Source organism: Vicugna pacos, chromosome 13, assembly GCF_048564905.1.
Source record: "Vicugna pacos chromosome 13, VicPac4, whole genome shotgun sequence".
In the NCBI taxonomy this organism is placed as follows: Eukaryota; Metazoa; Chordata; class Mammalia; order Artiodactyla; family Camelidae; genus Vicugna; species Vicugna pacos.
This window is the reverse complement of record NC_132999.1, coordinates 51,598,606-51,613,643: the sequence shown is the minus strand read 5'-3', so window position 1 is coordinate 51,613,643 and position 15,038 is coordinate 51,598,606. Positions and strand designations below refer to the sequence as shown.

The 15,038-nt window shown below is 38.0% G+C and overlaps 1 protein-coding gene across 2 annotated transcripts in view; it reads left to right on the top strand.

Annotated features, from left to right (window-relative positions):
- KDM1A (lysine demethylase 1A) overlaps positions 1–15,038 on the top strand; it is a 56,129-nt gene that overhangs the window by 34,266 nt on the left and 6,825 nt on the right. For both annotated transcript variants that reach the window (XM_072975147.1, XM_006196753.3), the window contains 6 exons: positions 561–655; positions 9,095–9,237; positions 9,617–9,707; positions 10,890–11,024; positions 11,779–11,852; positions 12,489–12,600. In XM_072975147.1, the coding sequence (XP_072831248.1) occupies positions 561–655; positions 9,095–9,237; positions 9,617–9,707; positions 10,890–11,024; positions 11,779–11,852; positions 12,489–12,600 (650 nt within the window). The remainder of the gene's footprint in view (positions 1–560; positions 656–9,094; positions 9,238–9,616; positions 9,708–10,889; positions 11,025–11,778; positions 11,853–12,488; positions 12,601–15,038) is intronic.

Here is a 15,038-nt window from a genome sequence, read left to right as displayed (position 1 = left end):
TCTTCCTGCAAAGATACATCAGTATGTGCAAAATTTAAAATGTACATACATTTTACCTAGCAGATCCAGTTCTAGGAAATTATCCTAAGAAAGTAGACAAGTGGACCATGTTGTGTTTATAACATTTTCAGTGTGGTGTAGCGGAATGGTAGAAAAACCAGAGATTGGAAGATTAAATTATTATACAATGAGAACTGTACAACCACTGAAAATTGTGTACCTCCATAGTAACATGAAATTATGTCCACAATTTATTGCTAAGTTAAAAAAAGGTTACAAAACACTACATGTGTTATGATCCTTTTGTATGTATATGTTTGTAATTTTATGCACATAAAATCTAGGAGGATCTGTAACATTAACTAATTTGTGGCAATAGGTAACTTCTTGCTTTGTTTATGCTTATCTTACATATTTACTTTACTGTGGGCCCTTTTTTGATATATAATTCACATACCCTAAACTTTGATATTTTAAATTTGAGTAAAAATATTTTTGCTTTGAGGTTTTTGTTCTCTTTTCATAAGTATGTTGAATTTAATTGTTTGAGTTTTTTCTAGGAGGGAATCCTATGGCTGTGGTCAGCAAACAAGTAAATATGGAACTGGCCAAGATCAAGCAAAAATGCCCACTTTATGAAGCTAATGGACAAGCTGTAAGTTGATGACAAACAGAACTTTTCACAGTTTCTTTGGTTCAGTTGAAAATAATTTTGGGGAAATGCGTGGATAACTATACACACATACAAATATGAACTGAGGGTAGAAATGGTGTAACATTATTCTGATTGTTTCTTAACTCTGAGCTGTATAAGAAGGGATTATACATGCCTGTTTAGGCATTTATCTTTAAATGTTTATGAAGGCTAGGCTAGCTAGGCAGTTAATCTTTTTATCTGGCTGTGGCCACCTACTTCAGGAGACCTGTGGAGTTGACACCTGATTCTTCATTTCTTTGTATTGTGCCTCCCATCGTGTGTTTTAGCTTCGTGTGCTGTTTATGACTTCAGTTTTATGTTTGTAGGGTCAAGTTTTTGATGGGCTAATAGCGAAATGGTAATACAAATGTGTAGGTAGGTTAAAGTATTTGTTGACCAGAGGCATAGGAGCTTCCTCTACTTAGTATGGCAGTAGCATGGAAGTGATGTTCAGTATGAGACAGTGAGAGTGTTTTAACAACTCTGACAGGCTTAGACTGTCAAAATTTTTGTGGTGGGTGAAATTTAAAAGTTTGTGTTCATGGGGAGGGTACAGCTCAGTGGTAGAGTGCATGCCTAGCATACATGAGGTCCCGGGTTCAATCCCCAGTACTTCCATGTAAATAAATAAACCTAGTTCCCCCATCCTAAAACAAAAAAACAGAACAAAAGTTTGTATTCAATAGGAGTTTTACCATCTTACCTGTCAGGAGTGAGGGAGTCTACAGTTCTCAGGATATAAGCACATTATCATCTTTATATTTTAAGGAAGGGAGGGCTTGCTATATATATGAAAATTAGTTACTGTTACTAAAAGTGGTACGATTCCAACTCTTGAATTTTGTGGGATAGGTCCTCTGGGACAGCCTCACTTTTTCCTGTCTACCTTTAGCCTTTATGGGGTTCATATCAGAGAAGTATAGACTTTCAAGGAATATTTGGTTCCCATCCCCACCATTCTGGATCCAGATTTCTTCCCAGGGCTTTTTGTGGGGGTGGGAGGGAGGAAGGGAAAGCCTTCCAGCAGAATAAACAAAATAGAAAGGAAAAAGATGAAGTAGAAGTTAACTCAGTAATTCAGTAAACTTCTGTTACTCAGAAAGATCTGTAAAGGATATAGAGGCAAATAAGACAGTCCCTACCATGTATGACCCCACAGTCTGGTGAGACTTGTACACAAATAATCATCTTTTCCCAACTTTTTATTATGGAAATTTTCAAATACACAAAAGTAGAAAGAGTACTGTAATGGGCTCCCATTTGTCCAGTCTTGTTTCGTCTACCTAGTACTTTTGAGAGCAGGGGATGTGACATGACCAGGTAGATGTTTTAGGTAGATAGGCAATAATGTAGAGAATTGAATTGAGGAAGCAAAGTCTCTGAAGTGGATACATTAGTCCTCAAGAAGTAATGGAGTCCAAACCAAGGATTATTGCTGATCTTTGAGACGCTGTCTTTTTCTTTAGACCTTCTTGAATGTAGAGCAGGTTCATGTAGTCTTTCTAACAGTAAAAAGTGAGGATTTTTTTCTAGTTAGAGATATCCAGAGAAATTGTCTTCTTTCTAGGTATTAGATAAGCTTTAATACATTTTTAAAAACGTGTGTTTCTAAATAATATCCTAGTATTCATTCAAGTGTGGTCTACAACCAGCTGCTGATCCATGAACTAACTGTTGGTTACTAGTATGGGATGAGATAAATGGCTTGTTCCAGAGTGTAAATAAACCACATTCTTAACCATGCTGTTAGCTTAGATGATGACTTTTTAAAATTTATTTTTTTTTCCTGGTAGCAAGACTTTCTGTGAAAGAAGTGGTGCATTAGTTTACATTCTGGCATAAGCTCCTTACCTCACCAGGACCAGCCCTTTGAGTAGCATTGTAGTAAACAGTTGTTAAGCTGGTGTATGGTTTTCAGCGTTTTATTGTCATTCAACTCTGATCTTTATAGAATTTTTCTAAGTTGGTTTGTTTCTATTTGGTGCAGTAGCCAAGTGGTAAAGAGGATTCTCTTAAGTATTCTGAAATTTGGGGAAAAGTTCTTTGCAGCTTTGAGTTCTTCTTGCCTTAAATTAGTTAATCAAACATAAACCATGTTAATGTTTCTGTATCTCGCTGTTCCCAGTAGTCTAGCTCGGAGTAGGAGTGGACAACTGTTGACCAGTAGACTGGCTTTTGGCTTATAGGACAAGTACTAAGAGCTTATAGCCCCATTAATTTATGCTTACAATCACAGATGTATTTCATTGCTTTAGAAATCTAAGGAATAATTAGTCAGTTGCTCCATTCTCCCATTTTTCAGGGGAAGAATCTAAAGCTCAGGCATGTGCTTACCTGAGGTCATTATAGTCAACAAGTTGTAGAGCTGGGGTCCCTTGCCTGGTGTTCCAGCTTTAATGGCCACACTTGTTCCATTTTGTCTGGCTGATAGTACGGGGAAGGCGGGGGCAAGGGTGAGTGTGTAGTTCTAACTGCCAGTATGACTGAATCAGCTGAGTCTCCTTCTCAAAGAGCTTTCTTTTAATAGTTACTCTAAAGAGGCAACAAAGCTCTCCTTGAGTGACCATATTCAATCAGCCATTGATTTTTCTTTAGTAAACTTTTAAATGAAATTGGATGTGTTCCTCCATTCTCTGTGGACAGCCTCAGTGGAAAAGAGGATGACTCGATGGTTCTGTTGTTGGTACATAGAAATTAATTCTGTCATCGTATAAGGCCAGCAGTTAACTTGTAGTTATATATATCACTTGTAATATTATCTTAAAGACCCATCCATTTTGCTGCTATAGGAAAAAAATCCCATAGCAAGTGGTTTTTGTTTTGTTACCTTGTTCTTGTTTTAATCACTGTCACAAGAATCCCTGAAAGAGTTTGCCTCTCTGTTCTCGCTGGTCTAGCATTGGCAGCTAGAATGTTGAGCTTCTATGTTTGTTTTTGACAGAGGAAGCTTATTTTGTGGCTATGGTTGACTAGAACAAAGGGTTTTCAGTTTGGTTCTAATAGAATATATCCTTATAAATAGAAGTATCTTCCAAGCCCATAAAAACAATCAGAGCTCATAAAGCAGCTGCCCTCAGATTGATTGATGATGGAGTTGTGTACTCTGAACTATGCGGTAATCAGCTTTAAATGGATATGGAGAAGGTTGGGAAATAGAGTAATTCATACTTCAGGAGCATTTGGGGAGTCACCAGTAAGAGGACTGAAAACATGGACTGGTCGGGGAGACTGGGGAAATGACCAAGTGTTTCCTGCATCTCCTGTACACCAGCTAGTAACTCGGGGGCTTTAGATTCTGGTTTTGGTTTTGGCTTTTTTTGAGTAATGAAAAGGTATCTTAAATTCCTGAAGTGCTCAAGCATTCTGCATTGTGCCTTGTCTCCTTTTGAGGGAGTGTGTGTGAGAGAGAGAGAGATTGTCAAGTGAGATCCAAAGACTCAGTAACTACTTGGAGAAACATCTTTGAGAATGGCTCAACTGTCATGAGGAAGAAAGTTAACACTTGAAAGGTAACAGGTTCCAGGCTCAACTGTCATGAGGAAGAAAGTTAACACTTGAAAGGTAACAGGTTCCAGGCCTCTTAAAATACCATTAATTGGATACACTCAGTACCTATCATAACTTAGCAAGTTTTCATTTACACTCATATAGTGTCATGCCTAATTAGGTTATTATACTTTTGACACAGGTGTCTTGGCCTTTTCGGTTTTCATCTTCCTTTTCAGAAACATCTTTAGTATCTTTAAGGCGGTCTTTCTCTATCCTTTAAAATTATGACTGCCAATCCCTGCTTTTTATAAATGTAAAAATCTCATACCTTCCTTTAATGTTTTTGAAGTTCTAAAATAGTTCTTTTCCCCTCAGATATAGTTAACAAAACTGACTTTGCTTTTCCAAACTACATTAATTTATTCATTTAACAAGAATTTACTGAGCACCTCTATTATGTGCTAGAAACTGCTGGAGTGTACTTCTCCACATGGCTTCGTCCCTGCTCTAGAAAAGTTAGTTATTTACATCCCCTGAAAGATTCCTTTATGAGGTAAAAGATGGGAAGGAAGACAACAATCTCCATTCATAAGATCACACTGAATTTTATTCAGGATATACCTGCTGTCCTTAGTCTCCCTTTAGGGTTAATAGCTGTATCTCATTTCCCTCAGCTGTTTGGTAATCTGAGTTAGAAACTCCTTAGATGTAAATTTCTTCTTCTGGGTTTTACCAAAGAAACTAATCTTTCATTTTATCACAATTCTAGCAGTGCATAGGGATGGGAGAGGTGAAGATTGACTGTAGCCTCTGTTGGTCAGATCAGGCCAGTACAGCTTTTTTCAGGGTGTAATTCTTCCTGAGAATTTCTCTGGCTAAATCTCAGAACTTGGAGTACCCAGAACCTAGGTGCACTGAACTCCATTTTGCTCTGCTGCTAGAGAACTTCTGTAGACTGGAAGATGGATGGACAGTGTTTTTGAAGACCTAACAAACCTGTGATGATAGAATACAACCAGAGGTAGAACTCAGAAGAGCTGTCCTTCCTTTGAGATGACTTCTTGCAAGATCAGAGACCCTGTCCAGAAAGCTGCTTGGCTCTCCCGAAATGTATTCTGCATGGCCAGTCACACAGGCTGCCCGGGCCCTGACCATGTTCAGGAGTGCTCCATATAATCTACAGGATCAAAATAATCAGGATTGTACCCATGTAGAGCAGTGAGACTCACTAAATTTTTAATCTTGAAGGAACCATTTATTGAGAGCCTTTCATAGAGAAATAAATAGTTTTGAAAAATAATCAAAATCTATTTCAAGTGATAGCCTGTTTGTTTGATTCTTTACTAGAAAGCTATATCAAAGGTCCTTTCCCAAAAGACTGCTTCTTAGTTTGTTGTATGTTTTCACTGTGTTGTGGTACAGAAATCCAGTTGCATCAAACATGCTGCTTAACCCATGGTAATCATTTGCTGAATTCCTTTCTCAGGATGCAGTTTAAGAACCTAGAGTAGAATGGTCAGGTAAAACTAAAATTATTGTGCCTTGTGTTTAGAAATTGCCAACATTTCAAAATCCTTGCAAAATTATTTGTGGAACTAACAGAATCTGAGGGTTCTCACCAAAGGGAAAGAAATGACCTGAAATAGGTATTTAAGGGGGTGCTTAGGGTTGTCAATTAAAAGTTATTTTCATTGTCTGAATATGTCAACTAGAACATATCTAACTAAGCTTAATTTTAGAAAAAGATTCAAGATTTACATATATCAAAAACACATTTTGGTTTTCTCCTGGTCAGTACTGGTTTCCTAATGGACAAGTATTTCATTTACTGTTTTCCAAATATTTCTTTAATTTCAAAGTGGAATTTTGAAATTAATGGGGGAAAAATCCTGGTTTCAGAAGTATCCCTGGTTTCACTGGCAACATTCCTATAACTGCTTACCTAGCAGAAAATGGATGGGGCCTGACTGCTGACTAGAGCCCTGAGTTAGAGTGGGGTACAGGAGATACAGTTTCATCCTGCTGTCCGTCAGACGTGGCAGTGATCTTTTGGTTTGGTGTTTGTCTGTTTGATTTTGTTGTTGTTCTTGTTAACTGTTCTGTGTTTTTCCTTTTCTCTTTTATTGAATTTTGCTTTATTCCTCTCTGCTTTCTGATACCATCTCCCTTTACCACCTCACCGCCCCCACCCTCCCACCCAACTGCCTTTCTTTTGCCCATTTCTATGCCTTGACTTTCCCATTTTAGTCTCTGTACAGTCTTTTCCTTATTTCTCGGTGGTTGCAGCTTCTAAGCCAACAGAATGCTTCTGTCTTGCTGTGTGTTGATTTTACTGCTGTCATACAAAACTAAACTTGACGTGGCTATTGGGCTGTTATTTACAGTTTATTTCTTTCTCTGCTGCACTGGTTAAAAGGACACTGTCAAGGTATTTTTTTTTTCATAATTTTTCAAATCATTTTCCTCACTGTTTACAATAACCCATTAAAAGCTTGAAACTTAAATCTTTCCCTTCCAAAGATCCTCTCCATCCTACATTCACACTGGTTTGTTGTTGTAGAGTTGCGCCTATATGTTGGGCTGGTGCCGTTTGAGTTTTTGTCATTGAAAGCGCATGTAAAAAGTCAGGTTTTTTGTGGGGGCTGTGGGTGGACTAAAGGGGAAAGTGTAATGAAACAAGTGGGCTGCTCAGCAAACAGAGGGAAGAAACAAAAGGTCAAATTTGGTCCCTCTAACCTTGACAGTGTCCCTTTAAATATTTCTCTTCCACACACCCTGGACCCCAGTTACTGAGCCTTTGAGTGCTGCGTACTTTTTCAGTATGAACTTCCCTGTGTGACTGTCACCCTAGCTGCAAAGATTAAAGCTTGTCTAAAGCAAGCCATCCAGTTGACACTGGAAGAGCTTTAATCTGTATCGTTTGCTCACTTGTGTAGTGGCACATTCTGCCGTCTTGTACAGACATTTGTGATCTGGTCCCTCTTGCTGCTATAGCATCCTTTTGCTAGGCGTTTTAGAAGCCACACATAGAAATATCACCATTTGTATGCCAGAAAAGTAGTCATTCATATTGCATCTGTGATCAGTTAAGGTCTCATAACTATGTAGATTTCCTGTTGAAAATATAATTGTTTCCATTTTAAAGGAGCACCAGATTTAGAGTTTTTAGAACCCTCTTTTGTAACATCATTGCAGGAATTACACTAAGCAAGTTTCAGCATTGCTTTGAGCTGCTCTGTATATGACCATCACATCAGTGACAAAAAGTAACTGATGAGAAAGTAAACGAAATTCCTGACAAGAGGGTCACTTCCATCAGCTTTGATAGCTGTGTAATCAGAACAAGTAAGAATGTCACCAAGAGCTCCTTTCTTTGGCCGTGGAGTTGAATAGATAGGTCAGATTTGTTTGATCCATCAAGACCTGGGTACCACCTTAATATATAAATGGCACCAAGCATCCGAAGCCCAGTTCATTGCCTTATTTCTCAACATAAGCCAGAAGGTTCTCAGGGATTTATATCTCTTACAAAGAGATATAAAGGGATTTATATCTCTTAGGCTAAGGGGGATTCTCTAATTTGTAAAGATTTCCTGATCTCTCCCATGTGTGATCTTTTAGAACTTGATGCATTAAAATATTGTTTTGATTGAATTAGTTATAGTGTCTTGTCGTATTTTCCGTTCCAAAGAATTGCAGTCCTTTTCCTTTTCACTTTTTGGTGCAGATTGTACTTCTCACCACATTCTTTTTGCCATACCGTGATCCATCTGATAGAGTTGTGTGACTCATCAGTGAAGGGGCAGAGGCTAGTGCTTCAAAATCATCTGTTTAATTGGGAAGGGCAAAAATGAAGGTGTTTCAAATGAGAAGTAGAGTTTTACTGTGACGATCTTGTCCACAGTATTTACCACTAATTGTAAAAGATCACTCTTCGTCAGCCTTAGTGATCATTAGAACTTACTTTCATGTTTTGTTTTCTTTTTACCAATTCTAGGTTGATTGTAAAGTGAAATTCCAAATTTTGAATCCCATTTCCCAGTTGGTGCCCAGCTTTTTATGGCAGGAGATGCTTGCCTTAGAGAGATGCTCTTTCCTTCTCGCTAGTGCCATAAGTTCAGCAGTAAGAGTGTAGATACAGTGTACTTTGGGGCTGAATTCAGCAGTAGCAGGAGGACTGTGTCAGCTAACTGATGGGGTATCACTAGGCAGGGGCACAGCAGGGGTTAGGAGCGTGGTCTCGCAGCTTGATGATCTGCTTTGCAGTCTGTTCTCTTCCTCCACAATAGTGAGCCAGACCTGGTACCTCAGTCACTCAGAGTCTAAGAGCTTTGGACATTCAACTCTGAAATTAAATGGTGCCATAAAACCCTACTACTCTGAAAGAATTCTTATTAATAGCCATGAATTTTACTTCTCTTTTCCCTACTCCCACCTGAAATTTGTCATCTTTGAGGGAAATCAGATACCTTGGGCTTCTTTTTTCATCCTGCCCTTGTTCTGGAAGGTGCTCAGGTGTGTTGACACAGTCTTTGTTCTCTGGGACTTTTCCAGCAGTATTGTCTGCATGTCAGCCTGGCTTATCTCCGTGCATGTCAGCTCCAGGGCACCTTGTGTTCCACATGACTTCACTTAGCACCAGTGTGAATCCTGTGTCTGTTAATAGAGATGGAGTCCCAGCTCTGAGGGCAAAATTGTGAAAGTTGGAGAATATCTGGGCTGAAACATCTCATATCTCATTTAATAGAATTGACCACTTCATAGAAAAGACAGTTTGAATCATTGTCCTCAAAGGTTTCCCCTTTGAGATACATGTTTTGATCTTTTAAACTGTAGAGCATTTGTGTTTTCATGGATGGTTATATTTAGTCTTGTAAGGACCAACTCTGCCATACTTCGAATTTTCAGGTTCCTAAAGAGAAAGATGAAATGGTAGAGCAAGAGTTTAACCGGTTGCTAGAAGCTACATCTTACCTTAGTCATCAACTAGACTTCAATGTCCTCAATAATAAGCCTGTGTCCCTTGGTCAGGCCTTGGAAGTTGTCATTCAGTAAGTACTTTGGTACTGCTTATTGTTTTGTGAATTCTGCTTATAGACTTGCTGTTTAATGTTTTAAGTTTTTCATCAAGTCTTATTTGAGGTGGTTTTCACTTATTTTCATGCAAAACAGGTAAATCCAAAAGTAAAGCCATTTAAGATAATTACATGATCCTTAAGCCGCCTCTCTATTGTAAAATTTTCTTTTGTATGGTACCGAGTTAACTGCATTTAACATAGCCTAGAAAATAGTTTGCCACCAGCCAACTTTCTTGTTCCAAAGAATTAGAAATTTCAGTGGGCTTTGATGCCATCAAATTGTTTTTGATGGGCACCTGTCTTATGCAGCAAGGCTGGCTCTGTGGCCAGGATATGCATATTGTCTCTTCAGGTTACAAGAAAAGCACGTCAAAGATGAGCAGATTGAACATTGGAAGAAGATAGTGAAAACTCAGGAGGAACTGAAAGAACTTCTTAATAAGGTGAAATTCTGTATATTTTTTTCATAACTGAAGATGCATCAGTAAGGGGAAAAGGCCCTTTAATTTAGAAATTCTAAAAACATTTCTGATTTTTTTAATCTGTGGAAGCTAAAGTCTGCTCTGGTGGGGCTCATTATTCTTAGGCAATAATGACTAGCAAAAGACACTGTTTTATCTGTCAGTCTTTCAGCATGACATTATTGGCAAGTTGTTGCTGGGGGAAATAGGTTTTTCCTGCGTCAGGTTGCCTTTGTTGCAAAGCTGGCCCAGTGCCCTCTGCTGAAATCCAGGATGAGAGGAAGATCAGCTGTGCTGGGGTCAGGTTCCCACTGACGAAGGCAGCATGTCAGCAGCCAGGACCATGATTCATTGCCATAATTATTTCATTTGAGGTGGCAGTATGGGGACACTCCCCAGTCGTATGTCTGTTGAGGTCCTTGTTTACCCACCTTCCAAAGCCCAAGCTCTAGAGTGGGAAGCCATTTGTTTCTCCTCATCCTGCCAGCTGCAAATATGGGGGCTTTATAACACAAAATCTGGGTGCGTCTTGTGATCGGTCTCGGCCTCACTCTCTTGCTGTGCCTCATTTCTCCATCTTGACAGATGAAGAGCTCTCTGGCCCAGCTTCATGGATTGTGGTGCGTGTGCAATGAGGAGAGAGGCTAGAGAACAGCTGGTGTGGGGCTTCGGTCCTGAGCTTTAACCTTTACCCTAGTCTTTGTAGCAGCATCAGAAACCTGAAAAAACTAACATTCAGAATGGTTCCTTAAGGTTCTTTTTGTGATGATTTGACCTTTTACATATTTAAAAAACAAATCATGACAATTTGTTTCCCAAAACAATAAATATAAGTTAAATTGGTGATGGTTTTTTTTCCTGGTAGTTTAATTTATTTTAATATATTTTTATTAATGGGACGACACTCCTAGCTCTCCCATTTGTTTCAGAAAGCAGAGCCAATCCTGTTATCTGATAGTGATGTGATACTTCTATGTTGAATCATGTAGACTTCTTCCTGTTTTAAAATGTCATGATTTGGAAGAGGTATTAAAGAATTCCAGGGACCTTGCACTGTAACTCTGTTTTGATATAATAGCAGTTTAGGGGAGGAGCCAAAGCACATGCTTTGGCAATGAATTATATCACTATCTGAAATGGTAAATTTGTATTTTTCCCTCTTAGATGGTAAATTTAAAAGAGAAAATTAAAGAACTCCATCAGCAATACAAAGAAGCATCTGAAGTCAAGCCACCCAGAGATATCACTGCTGAGTTCTTAGTGAAAAGCAAACACAGGGATCTGACTGCCCTGTGCAAGGTGTGGTATACGTGCGTGCCTCATTGAATTTACTTGGAATCCTAGGAAACAGTATAGATCTGGGAAACTGGAAAAGAGAGAGCCACCAGCCAATCCCAGGTGCCTATAGTAGAAAGAAGAGGGTTTGGTACACAGGAGCTGTGGGGGACTTAGTGGGTTAGTTTTGTCTGCTTTTTCTGCAGAATTTATACCTTGTTTTCATAATCTCATCCTTCAGCTTACCTACATCTCAGTTTGGCCCTCTGTCATAGTTTAGCCCTGACAGTTTAGAATAATGATAATGAACATGGACTCAGAGTCTTAAGAGTCATACTGTCTGGCTGAAACCCCTTAACTTGTAGCTCTTAGCCACGTGACTTTGGACCCGTTAATTAGCTCATCTGTAACGTGGTGCTTCGTTCTGCCTCACTTGTAGGGGTACAGAATGCTTATTCCGTGCTAGCGTCATGGTCAGTGCACAGGAGTGGTAGTCGCTATTCTCTGTCATCCTTACTATCTAGCATACTAGTATGTTTCTTTATTTCCTCCTCCTGCCTCTCCTCCCCTCTCTCACACTCCCCACTTTTAATTCCAGGCTAACATTGTAACTTGTCTCCAAGAACAACCATCCTGGAGCCTTGACGCAGCCATAAGCTGAGGCACACTTGTAGATTGACCTGAACAGGAATGGGTCCAGGCCTTACATTTTGTGGTATAAATAACTGGGTGGGTCTCTGTCCCATCAAGATCAACCTGGTTCTCTTAATTTTATCAGGAATATGACGAATTAGCTGAAACACAAGGAAAACTAGAAGAAAAACTTCAAGAATTGGAAGCCAATCCCCCAAGGTAAGGAAAACAAAGAGACTCAGCTTTTACTGTTCCTTCTGTTAGATTTAGAAGGAAAATTACAAAGCATCCTGGGATTTTATTTGTGTTCGGTGACTGGACTGTAGATTGTTCAGTAAATGGAAGTAACCTGTGCACATAGGACTACTTGTCAGGTTCCGTAATCCCCTGCTCTTATATTTTAATGTGTGAGAGTGTCCTAGATGCTTAAACATACTGTGTTTGAAAAGATAGCCTTTCTCCATAAGATTCTGATATTTGAACGAAAATATAGTTAATGAAAATTGTCTTTGGGTGGGGTACAAGGTGGTATTGCTTTAAATTCTCATAATTCTGGGGACTAGGAAAGTATTACACTTTATTTCCATTGGATTTTTGACAGTGAACACATGTTGACAGTATACTCCATATTGTATCTGCTTCCACATACATCTACTCTGTTCTGTAGTCAGGGATGCTACCCATTTTTGCTGGGGAAAAAAAAAAAAGCCCATGCTTTATTTTCAATTTAAAACAAATAAGCTTTAGAATTTCTTCAAGTAAGGTGTAGTCCCGCTGAGATCATCCACATCAGCCTATTGAGAATAGTAGTAATGCCCTTTGACAATCTTGTGCTCTTCTGTTCTCTTTTTGCAGTGATGTATATCTCTCGTCAAGAGACAGACAGATACTTGATTGGCATTTTGCAAATCTGGAATTTGCTAATGCCACACCTCTCTCTACACTCTCCCTTAAACATTGGGATCAGGTAAAATTCCTTTATCATTTATTTTGTTGCATGGGGGCTGAGAGGGCTCCTTAGAGAAACTGTTAATGTGTTTGTATGTGTGTTTTTAAACAGTTCTGTTAAGATTTATTTTTTATACAACAAAACTTACCTATTTTAAGTGAGCAGTTTGATGCTTTGCCAAATTGATGTAGTCATGAATCACCATCACAATTAAGATATAGAACATGGCTGCCATCCTAAAAAGTTCTCTCTTGCCCCTTTGCAGTCAGTCCCCGGCCCTCCTGTTCCTGGCCCTACACAACCACTGATTTGCTTTCTGTCACTATAGTTTTGCTTTTTCTAGAATTACATATAAATTGAACCATACAGTATATAGCCTTTTGTATGTGACTTTTTTCGCTTTGAGATTCATTGTTGTTGGGCATTATCCTTTTTATTGTTTAGTAATATTCATATGCATTGTATGGCTATACCATAGAATGTTTATCCATTCAGTGGTACATTTAGGTTGTTTCCAGTTTTTGGCTATAAATGACTGAAGCTACTGTGAAATTTATGTCTGTCTCTTGGGTAAATATCTAGGAGTAAAATTGTCGGGTCTGTGGGAAGTAGATTTTTAACTTTATAAGAAACTTCCAAGCTGTTTTCCAAATTGCATTTCCACCAGCAGTGTATGTAAGTTCCAGTTGCTCCACATCCTCACCAACACTTGGTATTGCCAGTTTTTAAATTGTTAACCATTTTAATGGTTGTATAGTAGTTTTTCATTGTGGTTTTGATTTGTATTTCTGTGATGACTGGTGATGTGAAGCATCTTTTCATGTGCTTTAGGCCATTCCAATGTCAATTCTTTGTTGAAAGTCTGTTCAGATCTATTGCCTATTTTAAAAAACCTAGTTGTGTGTCCTTTTTTAAGAGTTCATTATGTTTTTTTAAATTCTGGATACACTAATACTTTTGTCAGATTTATGTTTTGAAAATATCTTCTTCCAGTCTACAGCTTGCCATTTCATTTTCTAAATGGTGTCTTTCAAAGAACAAAAGGTTTTAATTTTATGAAGTCCTGTTTATCAGCTCTTTCTTTTAGGCTTTGTGCTTTTTGTATCCTGAAAAATCTTTTTCTAAACCAGATTGCAAAGATTTCCTCCTGTTTTCATCCTGAACTTTTATGGACTTAACTCGTATGTTAGGTCTGCGATCCATTTTGAGTTAATTTTTGTGTATAATGAGGAGTGAGGGTAGGGTTCATTTTTTTTATATGGTTATCTAATAAATTATTCTAGCACCACTCTTTCTCTTCATTGAAAATTAAAGTGAGTCGATTTACCATTACTCCCTTCTGTTCAATATCTGTCTATATGCCGCTGTCACACTGTCTCGATTACTGTTGCTTTATAGTACATCTTGAATTTGAGTACTAGAAGTTCTCCACCTTTGTTCTTTTTTGAAAGTGTTTTGGCTATTTTTAGGTCTTCTATAAAATTTTAAAATCAGTTTATCAATTTCTACAAAAAAATACCTTCTAGGATTGTCATCTTAACAGTATTGTGTCCTCTAATCCTTGAACATGGTGTATCTCTCCATTTAATTTAGGATTTCTTTATCTCAGCAGTACTTTAGAGTGCTCAGTGTATAGGTCTTACACATCTTTTGTTAAATTATTAAGTATTTTCAGTGTGATGTTACTCTTGACCTGATGAGAAATCAAAAGGCTTCTTAGATGTTGAGTGGGCTAATCTCTAAATCTGAGATTTTGGCCAGACTTAAAAATTGTGTAGAAATAAATATTGCATTTTACTTACATATTTCATTTTCATGATACATTTTCCTAGTAAAATTGTTTTGACATCTTCATCTTTAGATTATGCCCTGGTCAGTATTTTTTAAAATCTGAATTATAGCAAGGATTGGACTTGTCAATGGTATAAATTTTACAGAATTTTCAGTTTCTTTATGGTTTTTTATATAAATACTAAATGAGTCTTATCCTAGTCACTTGATTTATCACTTGAAGTTTCAATGTGTTCATTTGTGATCATACTAAATTTGGAATGTAGATGGTGTGAACTCATCCATATGGGGAACAGATGAGTCAGTCACCAAGTAGTAAGAGTTCTGCCAGCCTAATGTTTTTACCTAATTCCTAAGAATTGTGGTATGTATCTCCAGGAATTTCATGAAATTAGAAATATCAGCTAGCCTTCAGAAGTTTCTCTATATGGAAAATTTTTCAGTAAATTCCAAGCCATAAAATCATTTTGGGAATTCTTCCAGGCCAAATCCTGACTTCTTTACTGTATGAATTATCTTGGGCCAGATTTTATAATCCTAGATTGCCTTCATCTTGTTTCACCAGCTTTAGTTTTGGAAGTCTTCCTCAACTTTAAAACCTGTAAGTTTAAGACATAAAAACTGATTTTGCTGTTAGGTAAAAGGAGATGTAATAATTAGGGTGG